This window comes from Cherax quadricarinatus, chromosome 36 (genome assembly GCF_038502225.1).
Source record: "Cherax quadricarinatus isolate ZL_2023a chromosome 36, ASM3850222v1, whole genome shotgun sequence".
Lineage (NCBI taxonomy): Eukaryota > Metazoa > Arthropoda > Malacostraca > Decapoda > Parastacidae > Cherax > Cherax quadricarinatus.
The window spans coordinates 7,017,786-7,037,021 of record NC_091327.1 but is presented as its reverse complement, the minus strand read 5'-3'; the positions used below and the strand labels follow the sequence as shown (position 1 = coordinate 7,037,021).

The 19,236-nt window shown below is 42.4% G+C and overlaps 1 protein-coding gene across 2 annotated transcripts in view; it reads right to left on the bottom strand.

The window, feature by feature from the left end:
• The window catches only part of LOC128691314 (DNA-dependent protein kinase catalytic subunit), a 1,096,584-nt gene that overhangs the window by 182,744 nt on the left and 894,604 nt on the right, over nt 1–19,236 (bottom strand). For both annotated transcript variants that reach the window (XM_070091676.1, XM_070091677.1), the window contains one exon: nt 13,024–13,142. In XM_070091676.1, the coding sequence (XP_069947777.1) occupies nt 13,024–13,142 (119 nt within the window). The remainder of the gene's footprint in view (nt 1–13,023; nt 13,143–19,236) is intronic.

Genomic DNA, 19,236 nt, shown 5'->3' with positions numbered 1-19,236 from the left:
ACAGTGCAAATGGCCCTCTCCATGGAAAGAGGCAAATGTAGTCCCTGTTCACAAAAAGAAGAGCAGAACAGAAATCAGCAACTACAGACCAGTGTCACTCCTGTCAATCACTGGTAAGATCCTTGAGACAATAATCTCAAGACAAATGACAGATTTTTTTGACTACCACTCACTACTTTGTGATCGTCAATATGGCTTCAGGAAAGGTTACTCTGCTGCTGATCTGTTGTTAAACCTCTCCACTAAGTGGCACCAGTCACTGGATGAATTCAAAGTCAGCTGTGTGGTAGCACTGGACATTGCTGGCGCTTTCGACCGGGTGTGGCACCAGGGCCTCTTAGCAAAACTTCAAGCACTGGGAATTGCAGGCTCTATGCTGTCTTCTCAGTGATTACCTTCATGGTAGATCTCTAAGTGTAGTTCTCAATGGAACGGAATCAGCAAGACATCCTATTGGGGCAAGTGTTCCACAAGGAAGCGTGCTGGGTCCACTGTTATGGAATGTCTACTTCAACGACCTTCTTCATCTCATCCCAGAATCACATGCATATGCAGACGACTGTACACCGACATTCACTTATCCAAGAGAAGAAATGCCAGCTGCTCTAAGCTACATCACCAGCTGAGAGCTATATCAGCTTGGGGAAATAGATGGCAAGTAACATTTGCACCTGAGAAAACACAAATGATGATCGTCTCTAGGCACCATGATGGTAATGCTGGTGCAGTAGTAAGGATGAATGGGAGGATGTTGGCACCTGGAGAAGAAGTTGATATCCTTGGGGTGAAATTTGACTCCAAACTAACCATGAAGAACCATGTTGTAAATCTTGCAAACAAGGCAGCCAGGAAGCTTACAGCACTTCGCCGTATCTCGCATCTGCTTGACAGTAGGAGTTGCAAGATCCTGTACGAGGCACAAGTACGCTCACACCTTGAGTATGCTCCACTTTCTTGGTTTGCCTGCTCCCTCTCTCATCTGCGACTGCTTGACAGAGTAGAGAACAGAGCAAGACGTCTCATCTCTCGCCTGGACCCATCCTGGATAGATCTGTCATTTCAGCAGAGCCTTCAACATAGGAGGGATGTGGGTGGCCTTACTGTTATGTACAAGGCCAATATTGTCAAAATACCACACTTGGATCCACTTCGAGGACAGCGTGAAACAAGCTTTTATGCCACAAGATGGGCAGAAAGCAGTACCCTTCTCCAGAACATCACTCCATCTGAGATCATACATACCCAGGATGACTCGAGTATGGAACACATTCGTACAGCATAATGATGTCAACGAGATAAAGTCAGTTGATCAAATGAAAATGCTGGCCCACAGATGGCTCCAACTTCATCCTGTCCCGTACTTGTATGTCTCATAACAATAAAAATGCTTTCAAATGAGCTGATGTAGGTAACAGCTCTTAGCTTGCCAATAAAGTTAGGAATCCTTAACCTGTAATATAGCTGTCAATAAAGCTAGGGATCCTTAACCTTGTCAAACCCTGAGAGAGAGAGAGAGAGAGAGAGAGAGAGAGAAAGAGAGAGAAAGAGAGAGAAAGAGAGAGAAAGAGAGAGAAAGAGAGAGAAAGAGAGAGAAAGAGAGAGAGGAGGTGAAGACGTGTCACAGTGTGCTCCACAAACTTTCTTAATATTACTTAAATACGAGGGTTGGTGAGGATAAAAACTGTTCAGTGATGTAGTACTACTCACAACACATTAGTACAAGTAAGCCAACTCCTTCACTGAAGTGAATATAAGCAATATCAGTGATATTTAAGTGTGGTATGGTGAAGACATGGTGTGAGTGAGGGGACAGCGGCAGGCCTTAGGAGTGACGTCACTATTGCCTTCAGAGTGAGCATCTAATATTATCTAATATCATATGTGTTTTGTGCTATGTACTAGCATCTGGTGCTTTATAACAACGTGACTTGTACAATGCAACATAGTGATTTGTGTAACATCTTCCTTTAGTGGAAAAGTGGATAGCATAAACAGTGTTTATTAAGTGATAGTGAGAAGGCAACACTTCCAGCTAGTGGCCCACTGCCGCCCTTACTACCCACCCCGCTATAAACACCACCACCCATGATACCCAACCCCACCCACGATACTCCACCCCACCCACGATACCACCACCCACCCTCTCTCTCCTGTGAACTTCATTGCAAACCTACAAGCCTCCTCTGGGATGACTTCACACCGCAAAATAGCAAGAATATCTACGCTATCTGGCTATTGTCCCATTATCCCATATCATAAAAATCTTTGAAAGGGTCCTAAGAAGCAAGATCACCACCCATCTAGAAACCCATCAGTTACACAACCCAGGGCAACAGGGGTTTAGAACAGGTCGCTCCTGTCTGTCTCAACTATTGGATCACTACGACAAGGTCCTAAATGCACTAGAAGACAAAAAGAATGCAGATGTAATATATGCAGACTTTGCAAAAGCCTTCGACAAGTGTGACCATGGCGTAATAGCGCACAAAATGCGTGCTAAAGGAATAACAGGAAAGTCGGTCGATGGATCTATAATTTCCTCACTAACAGAACACAGAGAGTAGTCGTCAACAGAGTAAAGTCCGAGGCAGCTACGGTGAAAAGCTCTGTTCCACAAGGCACAGTACTCGCTCCCATCTTGTTCCTCATCCTTATATCCGACATAGACAAGGATGTCAGCCACAGCACCGTGTCTTCCTTTGCAGATGACACCCGAATCTGCATGACAGTGTCTTCCATTGCAGACACTGCAAAGCTCCAGGCAGACATCAACCAAATCTTTCAGTGGGCTGCAGAAAACAATATGAAGTTCAACGATGAGAAATTTCAATTACTCAGATATGGTAAACATGAGGAAATTAAATCTTCATCAGAGTACAAAACAAATTCTGGCCACAAAATAGAGCGAAACACCAACGTCAAAGACCTGGGAGTGATCATGTCGGAGGATCTCACCTTCAAGGACCATAACATTGTATCAATCGCATCTGCTAGAAAAATGACAGGATGGATAATGAGAACCTTCAAAACTAGGGAGGCCAAGCCCATGATGACACTCTTCAGGTCACTTGTTCTATCTAGGCTGGAATATTGCTGCACACTAACAGCACCTTTCAAGGCAGGTGAAATTGCCGACCTAGAAAATGTACAGAGAACTTTCATGGCGCGCATAACGGAGATAAAACACCTCAATTATTGGAGCGCTTGAGGTTCCTAAACCTGTATTCCCTGGAACGCAGGAGGGAGAGATACATGATTATATACACCTGGAAAATCCTAGAGGGACTAGTACCGAACTTGTACACGAAAATCACTCATTACAAAAGCAAAAGACTTGGCAGACGATGCACCATCCCCCCAATGAAAAGCAGGGGTGTCACTAGCACGTTAAGAGACCATACAATAAGTGTCAGGGACCCGAGACTGTTCAACTGCCTCCCAGCACACATAAGGGGGATTACCAACAGACCCCTGGCAGTCTTCAAGCTGGCACTGGACAAGCACCTAAAGTCAGTTCCTGATCAGCCGGGCTGTGGCTCGTACGTTGGTTTGCGTGCAGCCAGCAGCAACAGCCTGGTTGATCAGGCTCTGATCCACCAGGCGGCCTGGTCACAGACCGGGCCGCGGGGGCGTTGACCCCCGGAACTCTCTCCAGGTAAACTCCAGGTAGTTACTGCAGTGTTTGTGGGTATACCACAAGGGACAAAATTCTTCTTAGATGTAAGGAACCTACTTGTTCCAACTACTGCCACACAGATTGCATTCCAGAAGAAGAATTTTGTTGCAGCCAGGTTGAAAATTTCAGAAAATTGAAGGATATCCATAATCCTGTGATACATGTGCATACAAGCCTGGAGATACAGGAGGAAGGTTCAGAAGTCCTACCTCAGGGACTCCTGTCCAAAGATCAAGACTGCCCTCTTGGGCTGTGTTGTAAAGTTGCAGCTAAGATAATCCATCACAGGGAAGCACTTCATGAGCTCCTCAAATCATTAGATAACCTACAAGCTATTGTAGAAGGCCAGTGCAAGCCTACATCAAGTGACGTAAGCTGCTCAGCTGATGGTGACACTATTGACAAAGACTGGAAGTCCCACACTGAGTTTAACTCAGGGGTAAACAACTGGTGGAATTCTGTCATCGCTAAGGTCCCACAGACTGACAGAGTTCAAAACACTACCTTTGGGAATTCTAACACAATTCCTCTGACCACCACAGAGGGAACAAATCCTCTTCCCAACAATGAGGGAAGCCTTGGATCTGTTAATTCTCCTACACCTGACATCTCTGCTTCAGCCACTGCCAGTTCACTTGACAGTGCACATACCATCTCTGATCCTACACCTGTCAGCACACCTGCCGACACTATTCCAGAATCTGGTAGCAGTGCTTCATCAGCAAGTTCTGAGCCAGGAGTTTCTCTACCAGAGATTGGTGCAGTTAATGATCAGGGAACTATCACTGCACCTGATCACCTACTGCGCCAAAGTACGAACAGCAGGGACACATCTGTCAGAACTGGTTGAGGACGGAGACCACAGATCTACATCCCTGCAGCTGCCTCAGTACCCTACCTCTCTCATGGGCAGGCACCTTACATGCCTTACACACCCACCACCTCAAGCTGACCACATCATGAGGAGTGAGTCTATCAGCATCCTGTCAGCCAACATTAGAGGTTTCATTACTAATGTTGGAGAGCTCACACATAGTTTTGTGAACACTCGACGTCCCGACATGATAGCTGTTGTTGAAACATTTTTGGATGACAGGACTCCAGAAAATTTTGCAAGAATTGCTGGCTACACCTCATGGATGAGAAGAGACAGGCAAGGGCAAGGAGGAGGTGTTGCTGTGTGCTTCTCTAAAAGTGTTCATGCCCAGCACATTGATGTTGCCACCCCTACACATCTTGAAATGATGTTCTTCAAGCCCTGCATAAACACTAGTACCTCTGTACTAGCATGTGCAATGTACAGACCTCAGTGGCAACATGCAGACCCTATCAACTTCCTAATGGAAAATATGGACTCCCTTCTGCTACAACACAACTGTCAACATATCATAATTGTTGGTGACCTCAACCAACCCCTTATACAGAGGGACTTTGATGACCTTCTTGCAGTATCTGACATGAGAAACTTTGTTGATTTCCCTACTCACATCTCTGGCTCCTCCCTTGACCCAGTAGTGAGTGATCTGGCAGAAGGTATAGTCACTTGTCAACCCCTCGGCTACGTTGGATCATCTGACCACAAGGCTGTTTTTACGACACTTAAGATCCCAACAGAACGAGGTGAGGAGTCCACACGCACAACCTGGCTATGAGAAAGAGGTAATTGGCCAGCCCTTTGCTCTGAGCTCGCCACCACCGATTGGAATGCTCTTCTCCAAAAGGATGTTGACAACCAAGTGAAAGCCTTCACTGGACACATCCTTAATCGGCAACAAGAACACATTCCTCACCGGCAATATGTGACGAAGCCTACAGATCAGCCTTGGTTTGGCTTTTGTTGTAGAGAGGCTGCTGCTACTGCTAAGTACAAAGCATGGCGAAGGTATAAGAGACATCCTACCACCTATAACAGGAACTTGCACAGGCAAGCCTGTAGGCATACGGGTGACGTTCAAAAGTGGACCATTGCTAAATGGGAGGTGGGCACAAAAAGAAAGCTAGAATCAGGTAGGGTAGGCTCCAAAATCTGGTGGTCCCTGGACAAGGACAGACAAGGTTATCTGCCTGATGAACTCATTCCACCTCTAAATCGACAGGACGGGACCACCTCTACTAGTAGTCAAGAGAAGGCAGACCTCTTTGCTGAACACTTTGCTACCAAAATGTAAGTTCCTGATCCAGCAAGGGACCATCCTTGGCTAGCTGCAAGAACTGTGTCAAAACTGTCAGTGGTGACAATAAATCAGGAGGAGGTGCATTTCCTTCTTAAATCGCTTGACCAAGAAAAGGCTGTGGGCTCAGACAAGTTGAGCCCAAGATTGCTGAGAAGATGTGCAGACCAGCTAGCAGCACCTCTAACTAGCATCTTTCAGCACTGCCTAGTACAGTGTAAATGGCCCTCTCTGTAGAAAGAGGCAAATGTAGTCCCTGTTCACAAAAAGAAGAGCATAGCAGAAATCAGCAACTACAGACCAGTGTCACTCCTGTCAATCACTGGTAAGATCCTTGAGACAATAATCTCAAGACAAATGACAGAGTTTTTTGACTACCACTCACTACTTTGTGATCGTCAATATGGCTTCAAGACAGGTTGCTCTGCTGCTGATCTGTTGTTAAACCTCTCCACTAAGTGGCGCCAGTCACTGGATGAATCCTAAGTCAGCTGTGTGGTAGCACTGGACATTGCTGGCGCTTTCGACCGAGTGTGGCACCAGGGCCTCTTAGCAAAACTTCAAGCACTGGGAATTGCAGGCTCTACGCTATGTCTCCTCAGTGATTACCTTCATGGTAGATCTCTAAGGGTAGTTCTCAATGGAACAGAATCAGCAAGACATCCTACTGGGGCAAGTATTCCACATGGAAGCGTGCTGAGACCATTGTTATGGAATGTCTACTTCAACGGCCTTCTTCATCTCATCCCAGAATCCCATGCATATGTAGACGACTGTACACTGACTTTCACTTATCCAAGAGAAGAAATGTCAGCTGCTCTAAGCTACATCAATCACCAGCTAAGAGCTATATCAGCTTGGGGAAATAGACGGCAAGTAACATTTGCACCTGAGAAAACACAAATGATGATTGTCTCTAGGCACCAAGATGGTAGTGCTGGTGCGGTAGTAAGGATGAATGGGAGGGTGTTGGCACCTGGAGAAGCAGTTGATATCCTTGGGGTGAAATTTGACTCCAAACTAACCATGAAGAACCACGTTGTAAATCTTGCAAACAAGGCAGCCAAGAAGCTTACAGCACTTCGCCGTATCTCGCATCTGCTTGACAGTAGGGGTTGCAAGATTCTGTACGAGGCACAAGTACGCTCACACCTTGAGTATGCTCCACTTTCTTGGTTTGCCTGCCCCCCCGCCCTCTCATCTGCGACTGCTTGACAGAGTAGAGAACAGAGCATGACGTCTCATCTCTCACCTGGACCCATCCTGGATAGATCTGTCATTTCAGCAGAGCCTTCAACACAGGAGGGATGTGGGTGGCCTTACTGTTATGTGCAAGGCCAATATTGTCAAAGTACCACACTTGGATCCACTTCGAGGACAGCGTGAAACAAGCTTTTATGCCACAAGACGGGCAAACAGCAGCTACTTCACTCTGGTTGTAACCTTCTCCAGAACATCACTTCATCTGATATCATTTATCCCCAGGATGACTCGCGTCTGGAACACATTCGTACAGCATTATGATGTGAACGAGATAAAGTCAGTTTATCAAATGAAAATGCTGGCCCACAGATGGCTCCAACTTCATCCTGTTCCCTACTTGTATGTCTCATAACAATAAAAATGCTTTCAAATGAACTGATGTAGGTAACAGCTCTTAGCTTGTCAATAAAGTTAGGAATCCTTAACCTGTAAATAGCTTGTCAGTAAAGCTAGGGATCCTTAACTTAACCTTGTCAAACCCTGTGTAAAGAGAGAGTGAGAGAGAGAGAGAGAGAGAGAGAGAGAGAGAGAGAGAGAGAGAGAGAGAGAGAGAGAGAGAGAGAGAGAGAGAGAGAGAGAGAGAGAAAAGAGAGAACCCACCCCGGCCACCCAACTGGCCAACAAGATACGTATTACACATGTTCCAGAGTTGTTTCTCTTTACTTAGGGTATAGGCTATACTACATTCAGCCAGGATGACACTACCAGTGGTATTCTCCCATTCCACTGTGTCGACAATACATAAAGATAACAGTAATATATGATACTGTATGCGATACAAAATTTACAATACAGTTCACTACCTTGTATACATTATATACAGTAAATAAATAATTAAAATATAACAATAGAAGTAAATTATGGTAAAAAAAATGAAATAATTATTGTATATTACATTACAGTATTATGTAGGTAGGTTACATAGGAATTGTTTGACATTATGCCCTACCCAATATGTCAGCAATTTTCAAAGGTTCGACTTATGTCCATTTTAACTTACGACCTGTTGGTCAGAACCAAGCTTGGTCGTAAGTCAGATGGTACCTGTACATTATTGTAGGAACAGCTGTTAAAAATTGACCACTGTCTGGAAAACCTTCCAGCTCCTGCACCCAACATCTTGCTCCTGGGGGATTTCAACTTAAGGCACCTAAAATGGAGGAATATAGCAAATAATATTGTTGCAGTAATAACACCAGGAGGCAGCTCTGATGAAAACTCACACTCACGCGAGCTTTTAAATCTCTGCACAAAATTCAATTTAAACCAGCAAATAATAGAGCCTACTAGACTGGAGAATACACTAGACCTCATCTTCACTAACAATGATGATCTGATAAGAAATGTCACCATATCAAAAACAATATACTCAGATCACAACATAATTGAGGTTCAGTCATGTATGCGCGGAGCCCCAGACCGACATAATGAGATTAGTCACGAGGGAGCATTCACCAAATTCAACTTCAATAACAAAAACATAAAGTGGGACCAAGTAAACTAAGTCCTAACTGATATAAGCTGGGAAGATATACTAAGCAACACAGACCCCAACTTATGCCTAGAACAGATTAACTCGGTGGCACTCGATGTATGCACAAGGCTTATTCCTCTAAGAAAAAGGAGGAGTAGATGTAAAACAGAAAGAGACAGGCGCTCCCTTTACAGGCGACGGAAAAGAATAACAGAGCGGCTAAAAGAGGTCAATATATCTGAAATGCGTAGGGAGACACTGGTCAGAGAAATAGCAAGCATCGAACTTAAGCTAAAAGAATCCTTTAGGAGTCAGGAATCGCGGGAAGAACTAAAAGCCATAAATGAAATCGAAAGAAACCCAAAGTATTTCTTCTCCTATGCCAAACCAAAATCGAGAACAACGTCCAGTATTGGGCCCCTACTTAAACAAGATGGGTCCTACACAGATGACAGCAAGGAAATGAGTGAGCTACTCAAGTCCCAATATGACTCAGTTTTTAGCAAGCCGCTAACCAGACTGAGAGTCGAAGATCAAAATGAATTTTTTATGAGAGAGCCACAAAATTTGATTAACACAAGCCTATCCGATGTTATCCTGACGCCAAATGACTTCGAACAGGCGATAAATGACATGCCCATGCACTCTGCCCCAGGGCCAGACTCATGGAACTCTGTGTTCATCAAGAACTGCAAGAAGCCCCTATCACGAGCCTTTTCCATCCTATGGAGAGGGAGCATGGACACGGGGGTCGTCCCACAGTTACTAAAAACAACAGACATAGCCCCACTCCACAAAGGGGGCAGTAAAGCAACAGCAAAGAACTACAGACCAATAGCACTAACATCCCATATCATAAAAATCTTTGAAAGGGTCCTAAGAAGCAAGATCACCACCCATCTAGAAACCCATCAGTTACACAACCCAGGGCAACATGGGTTTAGAACAGGTCGCTCCTGTCTGTCTCAACTATTGGATCACTACGACAAGGTCCTAAATGCACTAGAAGACAAAAAGAATGCAGATGTAATATATACAGACTTTGCAAAAGCCTTCGACAAGTGTGACCATGGCGTAATAGCGCACAAAATGCGTGCTAAAGGAATAACAGGAAAAGTCGGTCGGTGGATCTATAATTTCCTCACTAACAGAACACAGAGAGTAGTCGTCAACAGAGTAAAGTCCGAGGCAGCTACGGTGAAAAGCTCTGTTCCACAAGGCACAGTACTCGCTCCCATCTTGTTCCTCATCCTCATATCCGACATAGACAAGGATGTCAGCCACAGCACCGTGTCTTCCTTTGCAGATGACACCCGAATCTGCATGACAGTGTCTTCCATTGCAGACACTGCAAAGCTCCAGGCGGACATCAACCAAATCTTTCAGTGGGCTGCAGAAAACAATATGAAGTTCAACGATGAGAAATTTCAATTACTCAGATATGGTAAACATGAGGAAATTAAATCGTCATCAGAGTACAAAACAAATTCTGGCCACAAAATAGAGCTAAACACAAACGTCAAAGACCTGGGAGTGATCATGTCGGAGAATCTCACCTTCAAGGACCATAACATTGTATCAATCGCATCTGCTAGAAAAATGACAGGATGGATAATGAGAACCTTCAAAACTAGGGAGGCCAAGCCCATGATGACACTCTTCAGGTCACTTGTTCTATCTAGGCTGGAATATTGCTGCACACTAACAGCACCTTTCAAGGCAGGTGAAATTGCCTACCTAGAAAATGTACAGAGAACTTTCACGGCGCGCATAACGGAGATAAAACACCTCAATTATTGGGAGCGCTTGAGGTTCCTAAACCTGTATTCCCTGGAACGCAGGAGGGAGAGATACATGATTATATACACCTGGAAAATCCTAGAGGGACTAGTACCGAACTTGCACACGAAAATCACTCACTACGAAAGCAAAAGACTTGGCAGACGATGCACCATCCCCCCAATGAAAAGCAGGGGTGTCACTAGCACGTTAAGAGACCATACAATAAGTGTCAGGGGCCCGAGACTGTTCAACTGCCTCCCAGCACACATAAGGGGGATTACCAACAGACCCCTGGCAGTCTTCAAGCTGGCACTGGACAAGCACCTAAAGTCAGTTCCGGATCAGCCGGGCTGTGGCTCGTACGTTGGTTTGCGTGCAGCCAGCAGCAACAGCCTGGTTGATCAGGCTCTGATCCACCAGGAGGCCTGGTCACAGACCGGGCCGCGGGGGCGTTGACCCCCGGAACTCTCTCCAGGTAAACTCCAGGTAGGTTGGTAGACAGCAACCACCCAGGGAGGTACTACTGTTCTGCCAAGTGAGTGTAAAACGGAAACCTGTAATTGTTTTACATGATGGTAGGATTGCTGGTGTCTTTTTTCTGTCTCATAAACATGCAAGATTTTGGGTATGTCTTGCTACTTCTACTTACACTTACATCACACTTCAGATACATGTACAAGTATATATATACACACCCCTCTGGGTTTTCTTCTATTTTCTTTCTAGTTCTTGTTCTTGTTTATTTCCTCTTACCTTCTTGGGGAAGTGGAACAGAATTCTTCCTCCGTAAGCCATGCATGTTGTAAGAGGCGACTAAAATGCCGGGAGCAAGGGGATAGTAACCCCTTCTCCTGTATGGATTCTTAAATTTAAAAAGAGAAACTTTTGTTTTTCTTTTTGGGCCACCCTGCCTCGGTGGGATGCGGCCAGTTTGTTGAAAAAAAAAAAAAATTATTCTCATTTAAAAACCCATAACAAAAAACTGGGGTTTATTTTGGAGGCTGGAACAGATTACTGGCATTTCAATGAGGAAAACTGATTTGATATACGAGCAAATTGAGTTACGAGCTCAGCCATGGAACGAATTACACTCGTAAGTCAAAGTACCACTGCACATTGGTAAGAGAGGAGAGGCTGTACAGTGGACCCTCGGCTAATGAAAGCATCGTCTAATGTTAAATCTGCCTAACGAAGCATTTGAGCGTAAAAATTTTGGCCCGGCCAATGACGAAAAACTTGCCCAACATGATTTATCCCGAACCTGTCTGTCTAGCCTGAGCTGCCCTACCATCATTGTTTACAAGCCATGGTGGCTGGTTCCATGCATACAATCGATACATTTTGTATTAATCCATTTTTTTAGTGCTTGTAACTGCTAAATAAGCCACCATGGGCCCAAAGAAAGCTTCTAGTGCCAACCCTGTGGTAAAAAGGGTGAGCAATACTATTGAAATACTATCATACCACAGTCAGCTGCTGCTGCTGCTGTACCATGGTCAGCTGCTGCTGCTGCTGCTGCTGTACCATGGTCAGCTGCTGCTGTACCATGGTAAACTGCTGCTGTACTATGGTCAGCTGCTACTGCACCACTGTCAGCTGCTGCTGTACCACGGTCAGCTGCTGCTGCTGCTGTACCACGGTCAGCTGCTGCTGCTGCTGTACCACAGTCAGCTGCTGCTGCACCACCATCAGCTGTACTACTCGAAGATGTGGAGAGAGTGTTGTTGGTGTGGCTTAACGAGAAACAATTAACCCCAGAAGGTTAGCCACCCAGGTTAACCCAAGAAAGTCAATGAGTCCTCGAGGACAGTCTAACTTATTTCCATTGGGGTCCTTAATCTTGTCCCCCAGGATGTGACCCACACCAATCGATTAACACCCAGGTGAACAGGAAAAAAAAAGTCTGGAACTAGTGCTCATATTGGTGAATTTAAGGCCAGCAAAGGCTGGTTTGAGAGATTTAAGAATCATAGTGGCATACACCATGGTGAAGCTGAAAAATTCCAACCCCAACAAGTGTTCAATTGTGACAAAAGAAGGCTTGTTCTGGAATAAAATGCCAAACAGGACCTACATTGCTCAGGAGGAAAAGACACTCCCAGGACACAAGCCTATGAAAGACGGGCTAACTTTCTTGTTTTGTTGTAATGCTAGTGGGGATTGTAAAGTGAAGCCTTAACTAATGTATCACTCTGAAAATCCCAGATCACTCATCACTCATCAACACTCTTCAACAAAGGTAAGTGTCATTGTAACATTTATTTATATAGTTATTGTGCATGTCTCATTGTTTCCTTTGTAGGGAAATGTATATATCATGAAAAAAAAAATAAAAAATTGTAATACTTTTGGCTGTCTGGAATGCATTAATTGGATTTCCATTATTTCTTATGGGGAAAATTAATTTAGTTAATGATAATTTCATCTATGAGCTCTCTGGAACGGATTAATATCGTAAGCCGAGGATCCACTGTATTGTATTAAACAGAACAGAGGAAATCAGCTCTCATATACATTATTTAGTTATGCATACTGGTCAGAGAGCCCATTTCAAGTCCGAGTCATCGGTAAATGAAAAACATCGCTAAGTGAGGAGAGGCTGTACAGCGTATGGTATACTTCATGTACTGTTACAATTTATAACTGATATTACTAACCTTGAAGCCAGAAATTAAGGACAGTGTGTCTGAGGGCAGCATCGTCTTCCCTCACAGCTTGCAGTAAAATGCCTTGTGCTAGTAACTGCAGTTGTCGTTCTTCCTCATTACTGTAATCGCTGAAGAAAAATATCATAAGACATTAATAACATAAAAATATAAAAAATTGGAGAAATAAATGTTATACAAATAAATTTTACTTCTTAACCCTTTCAGGCTCGAGAGGCCCTCTCCTAACTTGTTCTCAGGGTCGAAAATTTTTGGGAAAAAAAAAATTATTTTTTTCTTATGAAATGATAGAGAAACTTTTTCCCATCATAATGACACCAAAAGTATGAAATTTGATGGAAAACTTATGGAATTATGCTCTTGCAAAGTTAGCGGTCTCGACGATGTTCACGCATCGGCGATTTTGCTCACTTTGAGCCCTATTTTCGGCCAATTTCAGTGTACTCGTCGACAAAAATCATATCTATTTCGTTAAAACTCTATTTTCTCTATCGAATGAGTACAAGAAACCACCCATTTACCAATTTCAATTATCCAATAAAGTGGTCAGAAATTAGCAATTTTGCCAATTTCACAAGATGCCAATTTCGAAATAGGGTCCAGAATATGCAAGACAGACATTCCTGACACTAAAATAACATTTTCTCTGTTCATTAGTCATGTCCCCAGGCCCCTCTTACATCTGTTTTGCTTTCCACTTTGAATTTTTATTCTCACAAAAAATAAAAGATTTACTGTTATGCAAACTACTGCATTAGTATACAAATGGTGTAGAAATGGTATAAATAATGTCAGTGCACTCGTGGAAGAATATTAGACTCGCCAGTTAACGTGTATTGCAAGCTTGGCATGATTTGTTTACTTTTGAAATTTGGTAAAAATCAAACATTTCTGCTACTGTGAGCTCAATTTCAAGGTACTTTTCATTGTGAAACCAATCAAAACCATCTCAATTTCTGTAATATGTCTTCCATTCTATAAAATGAGACCAGGAAAACTAGAATACAACCATAAATACTGTACGAAAATACACTGCAAAGTCGCTGTTTTAAACCAAAAACATGGACGTAGTTTTTTTTTTCTCATTATGCACTATGTGCTGCCGGATTTTTTTATATTGTTCACACTGACCACATAGACCCAGTCTTTCATATGTAGGCCTACGAGCTTTGTCTCACTAGATTTGAAGGCGCTAGAATTTAGGCGTTCTAGTACGTCAATAACCCTGGTGCGTAAGCCATACTAGTACGTCAGAAACCCTGAAAGGGTTAATATAATACCATCTGGATATTAACTTTTAAAACTTTCACTTATGGTTATAGCCAAAATACAGTGGTACCTCGAATTTCGAAGAGCTCCCAACTTGAACAATTATTTAAGTGTATTACTGTAAGTGCTTTCGTAAGTGTATTTTTGGGGGACTGAAACGGACTAATCTAATTTACATTATTCCTTATGGGAAAAAATTTGCTTAGTAACGGCACTTGAACAGCCTTCTGGAACGAATTACAGCTGAAATTCGAGGTACCACTGTACATGAAAACAGTGGAACCTTGACTTACAAGTGTCCCAGCTTATGAGTTTTTTGAGATACGAGCCGTTCCTGGGTTGATTTTTTGCTCTGAGTTACGAGCCAGCTCCCCCCTCCCTCTTCCCCCTCAACCCAAAACCTGGACACCTCGCTTGTTTATCTATGATTTCATGCTTTAATTCCATGGAAATCATTCTCTTTTTCTTCTCAGCAATAATAATAATATAATATTATTACAGTAAAGTCACTCATTAAGTCAGTCAAGTCACTCAATAAGTCAGTCAAGTCACTCAGTAAGTCAGTCAAGTCATTCAGTAAGTCAGTCAAGTCATTCCGTCAGTCAGTCAGTTCAGTCAGTCAGTCACACAAACTCATGTTAACCTCTTTTTCTGTGTACAAAGTAACACTTCAGTTATGGCTTCAGGTTATCTCTTTTCTAACATCTTTGTTAATTCTAAGACTTAAGTGCTTATACCTCTTCGTGTCACTTTCAGCAACACTAGTATGGCTACTGGGTGTCATGATTACTTGGCAGATACAAGATATATTAATTAAAATATCATAACACAATTGACAAACACAGCTGCCTTGTAGCAGAGAAAGACTGGACACGTATGAATTACGAATGCTGGGATGGTGAGGAGGTGTCGGGGAGGTGTCGCGGAGTGGTAAGGGAAGGTGGGGGTGGTGTCGGGGAGTGGTAGGGGATGGTGGAGTGGTGTCGAGGAGTGGTAGGGGATGGTGGGGGTGGTGTCGGGGAGTGGTAAGGGATGGTGGGGAGGTGTCGGGGAGTGGTAGGGGGGGCTCTCCGTCTGCTCCACATCAAGGCGGCCACTTGAGCAAAAGAGAATTTGTTTTTTCTTTCCCACAAACTGAACCATGTTAAATTAATTATACAACGTGTTACATAAAATTGTGCAGCAATTCTTCAATGGCGGTCTACTGTATTATTATAATAACGATAGAGCTTCAGTTCCCTAAATTAATAATAATAATAATAATAATAATAATAATAATAATAATAATAATAAATAATAATAATAATAATGATAGAGCTTCAGTTCCCTAAATTAATAACAACAACAATTATAATAATACATAAAATACTACTACTAATATTATTATTATTATTATTATTATAACGATAGAGCTTCAGTTCCCTAAATTAATAATAATAATAATTATTATAATGACTGAGCTTCAGTTCTCTAAATTAATAATAATAATGCATAATACATACGTAACAATAATGCAGATTGCTTCTGCTAGCTGGCACAGCTGATACCACAGCTGGTAAGCAGTAAACATGTTTACATCCCTGTGGGGGCAGTTCTCACATGCTTGTTTGCATTATTTTACAGTCATTTAGCCACATTTCTTTTTTCTAACCATGGGTCCTAGTGATCTTCTGCAGTTTAGCCTCAAAAATACCACTCCGTTTTTCCCTTACAGTAAGAACATAGGAAGATACTATAGTCAAATTGTAACAGAAATGGCAGATGCTTCTGCTGCTGCCTCTGCCACCATATTATGGCCTATTTTATTCATTCTAGAGTATATATCATGTTCTGTGTTAATTATATTGTTTATTATGCATATTAGATGAATTGTGATAGATAAATAAGCCGTACAGTTGATAACAGCGTCATATTCAAGTATTTTTTCTCGTCTCTCCAGAGTGCAGGAACGAATTTTTGGCTTTTCAATTAATTTAAATGAGGAAAATTAATCTGATATACGAGTAAATTGAGTTACGAGCTAGCTCCTGGAACAGATTAAACTCGTAAGTTAAGGTTCCACTGTACCTACTTTAGGCACTGATCAGGGACATTCCATGTCTCTTCAACCAGGTCATTTCACTGCACCTCTCTGGCTTTACCTGGAGTTTACCTGGACAGAGTTCCGGGGGTCAACACCCCTGCTGCCCAGACTGAGACCAGGCCTCAGAATTCGCACTTTTGGATTTCATTGAGCATATGAGATTGGATTTTGTCTCAAATCTGTAGGTCAGACTATTCCGGAGATACAGGTCACGGAACTTTGACAAAAAAAAAAAAAAAAAAAAATGGCAGGTCACGCGAAATTTTGAAATGAAATAGTATCTCCGCTTGTATGGTACTTACAGAGATGATACACATACCATTTTGAAGCTAAAGAGTAGCTGTAAAACATTTATCTAGACTATTTTTGACCTCAGAGATCATCACAAAACATTCACTTTTCTGTGACCCTTGACCTGAAAAACTTCAAAATGCAAAGCATTTTTTCCTCACTCACTAAATGTGAGTTACAAAAATTGGATATGACACTGGAGGGAGGGAGTATGGAAGAAATGAATGTGTTCAGATATTTGGAAGTTGACTTGTCAACAGATGGGTTTATGAAGGATGAGGTTAACCATGAAATTGATGAAGGAAAAAAGGTGAGTGGTGCATTGAGGTTTCTGTGGAGACAAAAAACGAAATCCATGGAGGCAAAGAAGGGAATGTATTAGAGTATAATGGTATCAACACTCTCATATGGGTGTGAAGCATGAATTGTAAATGCAGCAGCAAGGAGGAGGCTGGAGGCAATGGAGATGTCGTGTCTAAGGGCAATGTGTGGTGTAAATATTATGAAGAGAATTCGTAGTGTGGAAATTAGGTGTGGAGTCTCCTGCCACCAACACCACCTATTGACCATATGGTACACGGTATCATATGTTACAGGGTGCCATATGGTACATTGTACTATATGGTATAAGGTACCATGCAGTACAGGAAAACATATGGTGCAAGGTACCATATTGAGCAGGGTACCATATGGCACAGGGTACCATATGGTACAGGGGACCATATGGCACAGGGGACCATATGGCACAGGGTACCATATGGCACAGGGTACCATATGGCATAGGGTACCATATGGTACAGGGTACCATATGGCATAGGGTACCATATGGTACAGGGTACCATACAGTACAGAACACCATATGGTACAGATACAAGGATCCCTATGGAAATAAGTCGCCCTGACTTTTTTGGGTTATCCTAGGATTTTATACATATGCTGCTATGTGTGATAATCTATGTAAATGTATTTCTGTACACCTGAATAAACTTACTCAAGTGCATGTGGCATCGTAAGTAAGTTTATTTAGGTATACACAAATAAAGTTACATAGAATATCATACTTAGCAGCGTATGTTTGGAGAACCTAGGATAACTCAAAAAAGTCAGACTTATTTGCATTAGGATCCCTGTACCCTGTACTATATGGTACAATGTACCATATGGTATAATGTACCATATGGTATAATGTACCATATGGTATAATGTACCATATGGTATAATGTACCATATGGTACAATGTGCCATATGGCACACTGTACCATATGATACCATTGTATGACATGGCATCAATCCACCATATGGTTCAATACCATAGAATTCGTCTTCAGCTCCACTTCCATCAGTCTTAGAACTGTAAGTTGTGAAGAGGAGAGTCAGAATTCGCCTGGAGAGTGAGAGCTTCCTTGCTGCCAGGCACGATGAACATAGCTACTTTGGCGGCGTTCCCACAATGCCATGCAGGCATCCAGATTTTTTCTACAGTGTGCGCACTGACCACCCAGACCCATTCTCTCAGATGTGCGCCTACCAGCCTTCTCACGCTAAATTTGACACTGCTAGAATTTTGGCGTAGATCTACGGTTTGGACCCTCAACGTAAAGCTGTAGATCTACGGCACGGACCCTGAAAGGGTTAAACATGTTTTGAATGAAATACTATGAATAGTTTTCAATTTAATGTTCACGAACCAAACCAGAAAAAAAAACAGTGAACATCCAGGAAACCTGTGGAAGATCAATATATTTACTTAAATTCTTCAAATAAGAGACACTGCAAATTTGTGGAGACAATTGTACATAATGTTTGTTGTGGGCATCACATCAGACACTCAGGTGGACACCCTATAAGACTTAACCGATCTTCAAGTCTGAGCTTCTCCTAATCCAGCGGGCTCTTCAGCGAGTTGTTCACAATTATGTTATTATGATTTTGCAAAATAACCATAAATAAAGAAGTTCCACGCTCCTTGCATTGACACTTTTAACCCTTTGGGGGTCTGTCCCATAGATCTACGGCTTTTAAGCCTGGGTCCAAACCATAGTTTTACGCCATGAGCTCAGCTCACTCAGATAAGCTGTGAGCAGTAAATTTGGGCCTAGGTATGAGAGAATGCATCTATGTGGCAAGTGTGCACCATATAAAACAAATCCTGCAGCACACAGCGCATAATGAGAAAAAAAAGAGTGTTTTTAATTAACCCTTAAACGGTTCAAACAGATCAACGTTCAAATTCGTAGTGCTACAAAAGTAGATCTACTTTTTTTTACATATTTTCAAATATAACAAAAAAAAAAATGCAGATAAAAGTTTTTTACACGTTTTCAAATGTAAAACAAAAAAGAAGATCTACATTTTTTTTACATACTTTCAGATGTTGAAAAAACGTATATATACGTTTGGACCATTTAAGGGTTAAAACAGCAACTTTGTGGTGTATTTTCGTATGTTTTTTTTCAGTTGTATTAGTGGTTTCTTGGTATCATTAGATAAAATAGAAGATATATTACAGAAATAAAGATGATTTTGATTGGTTTTAGTATTGAAAATGGCTTGAAACTGAG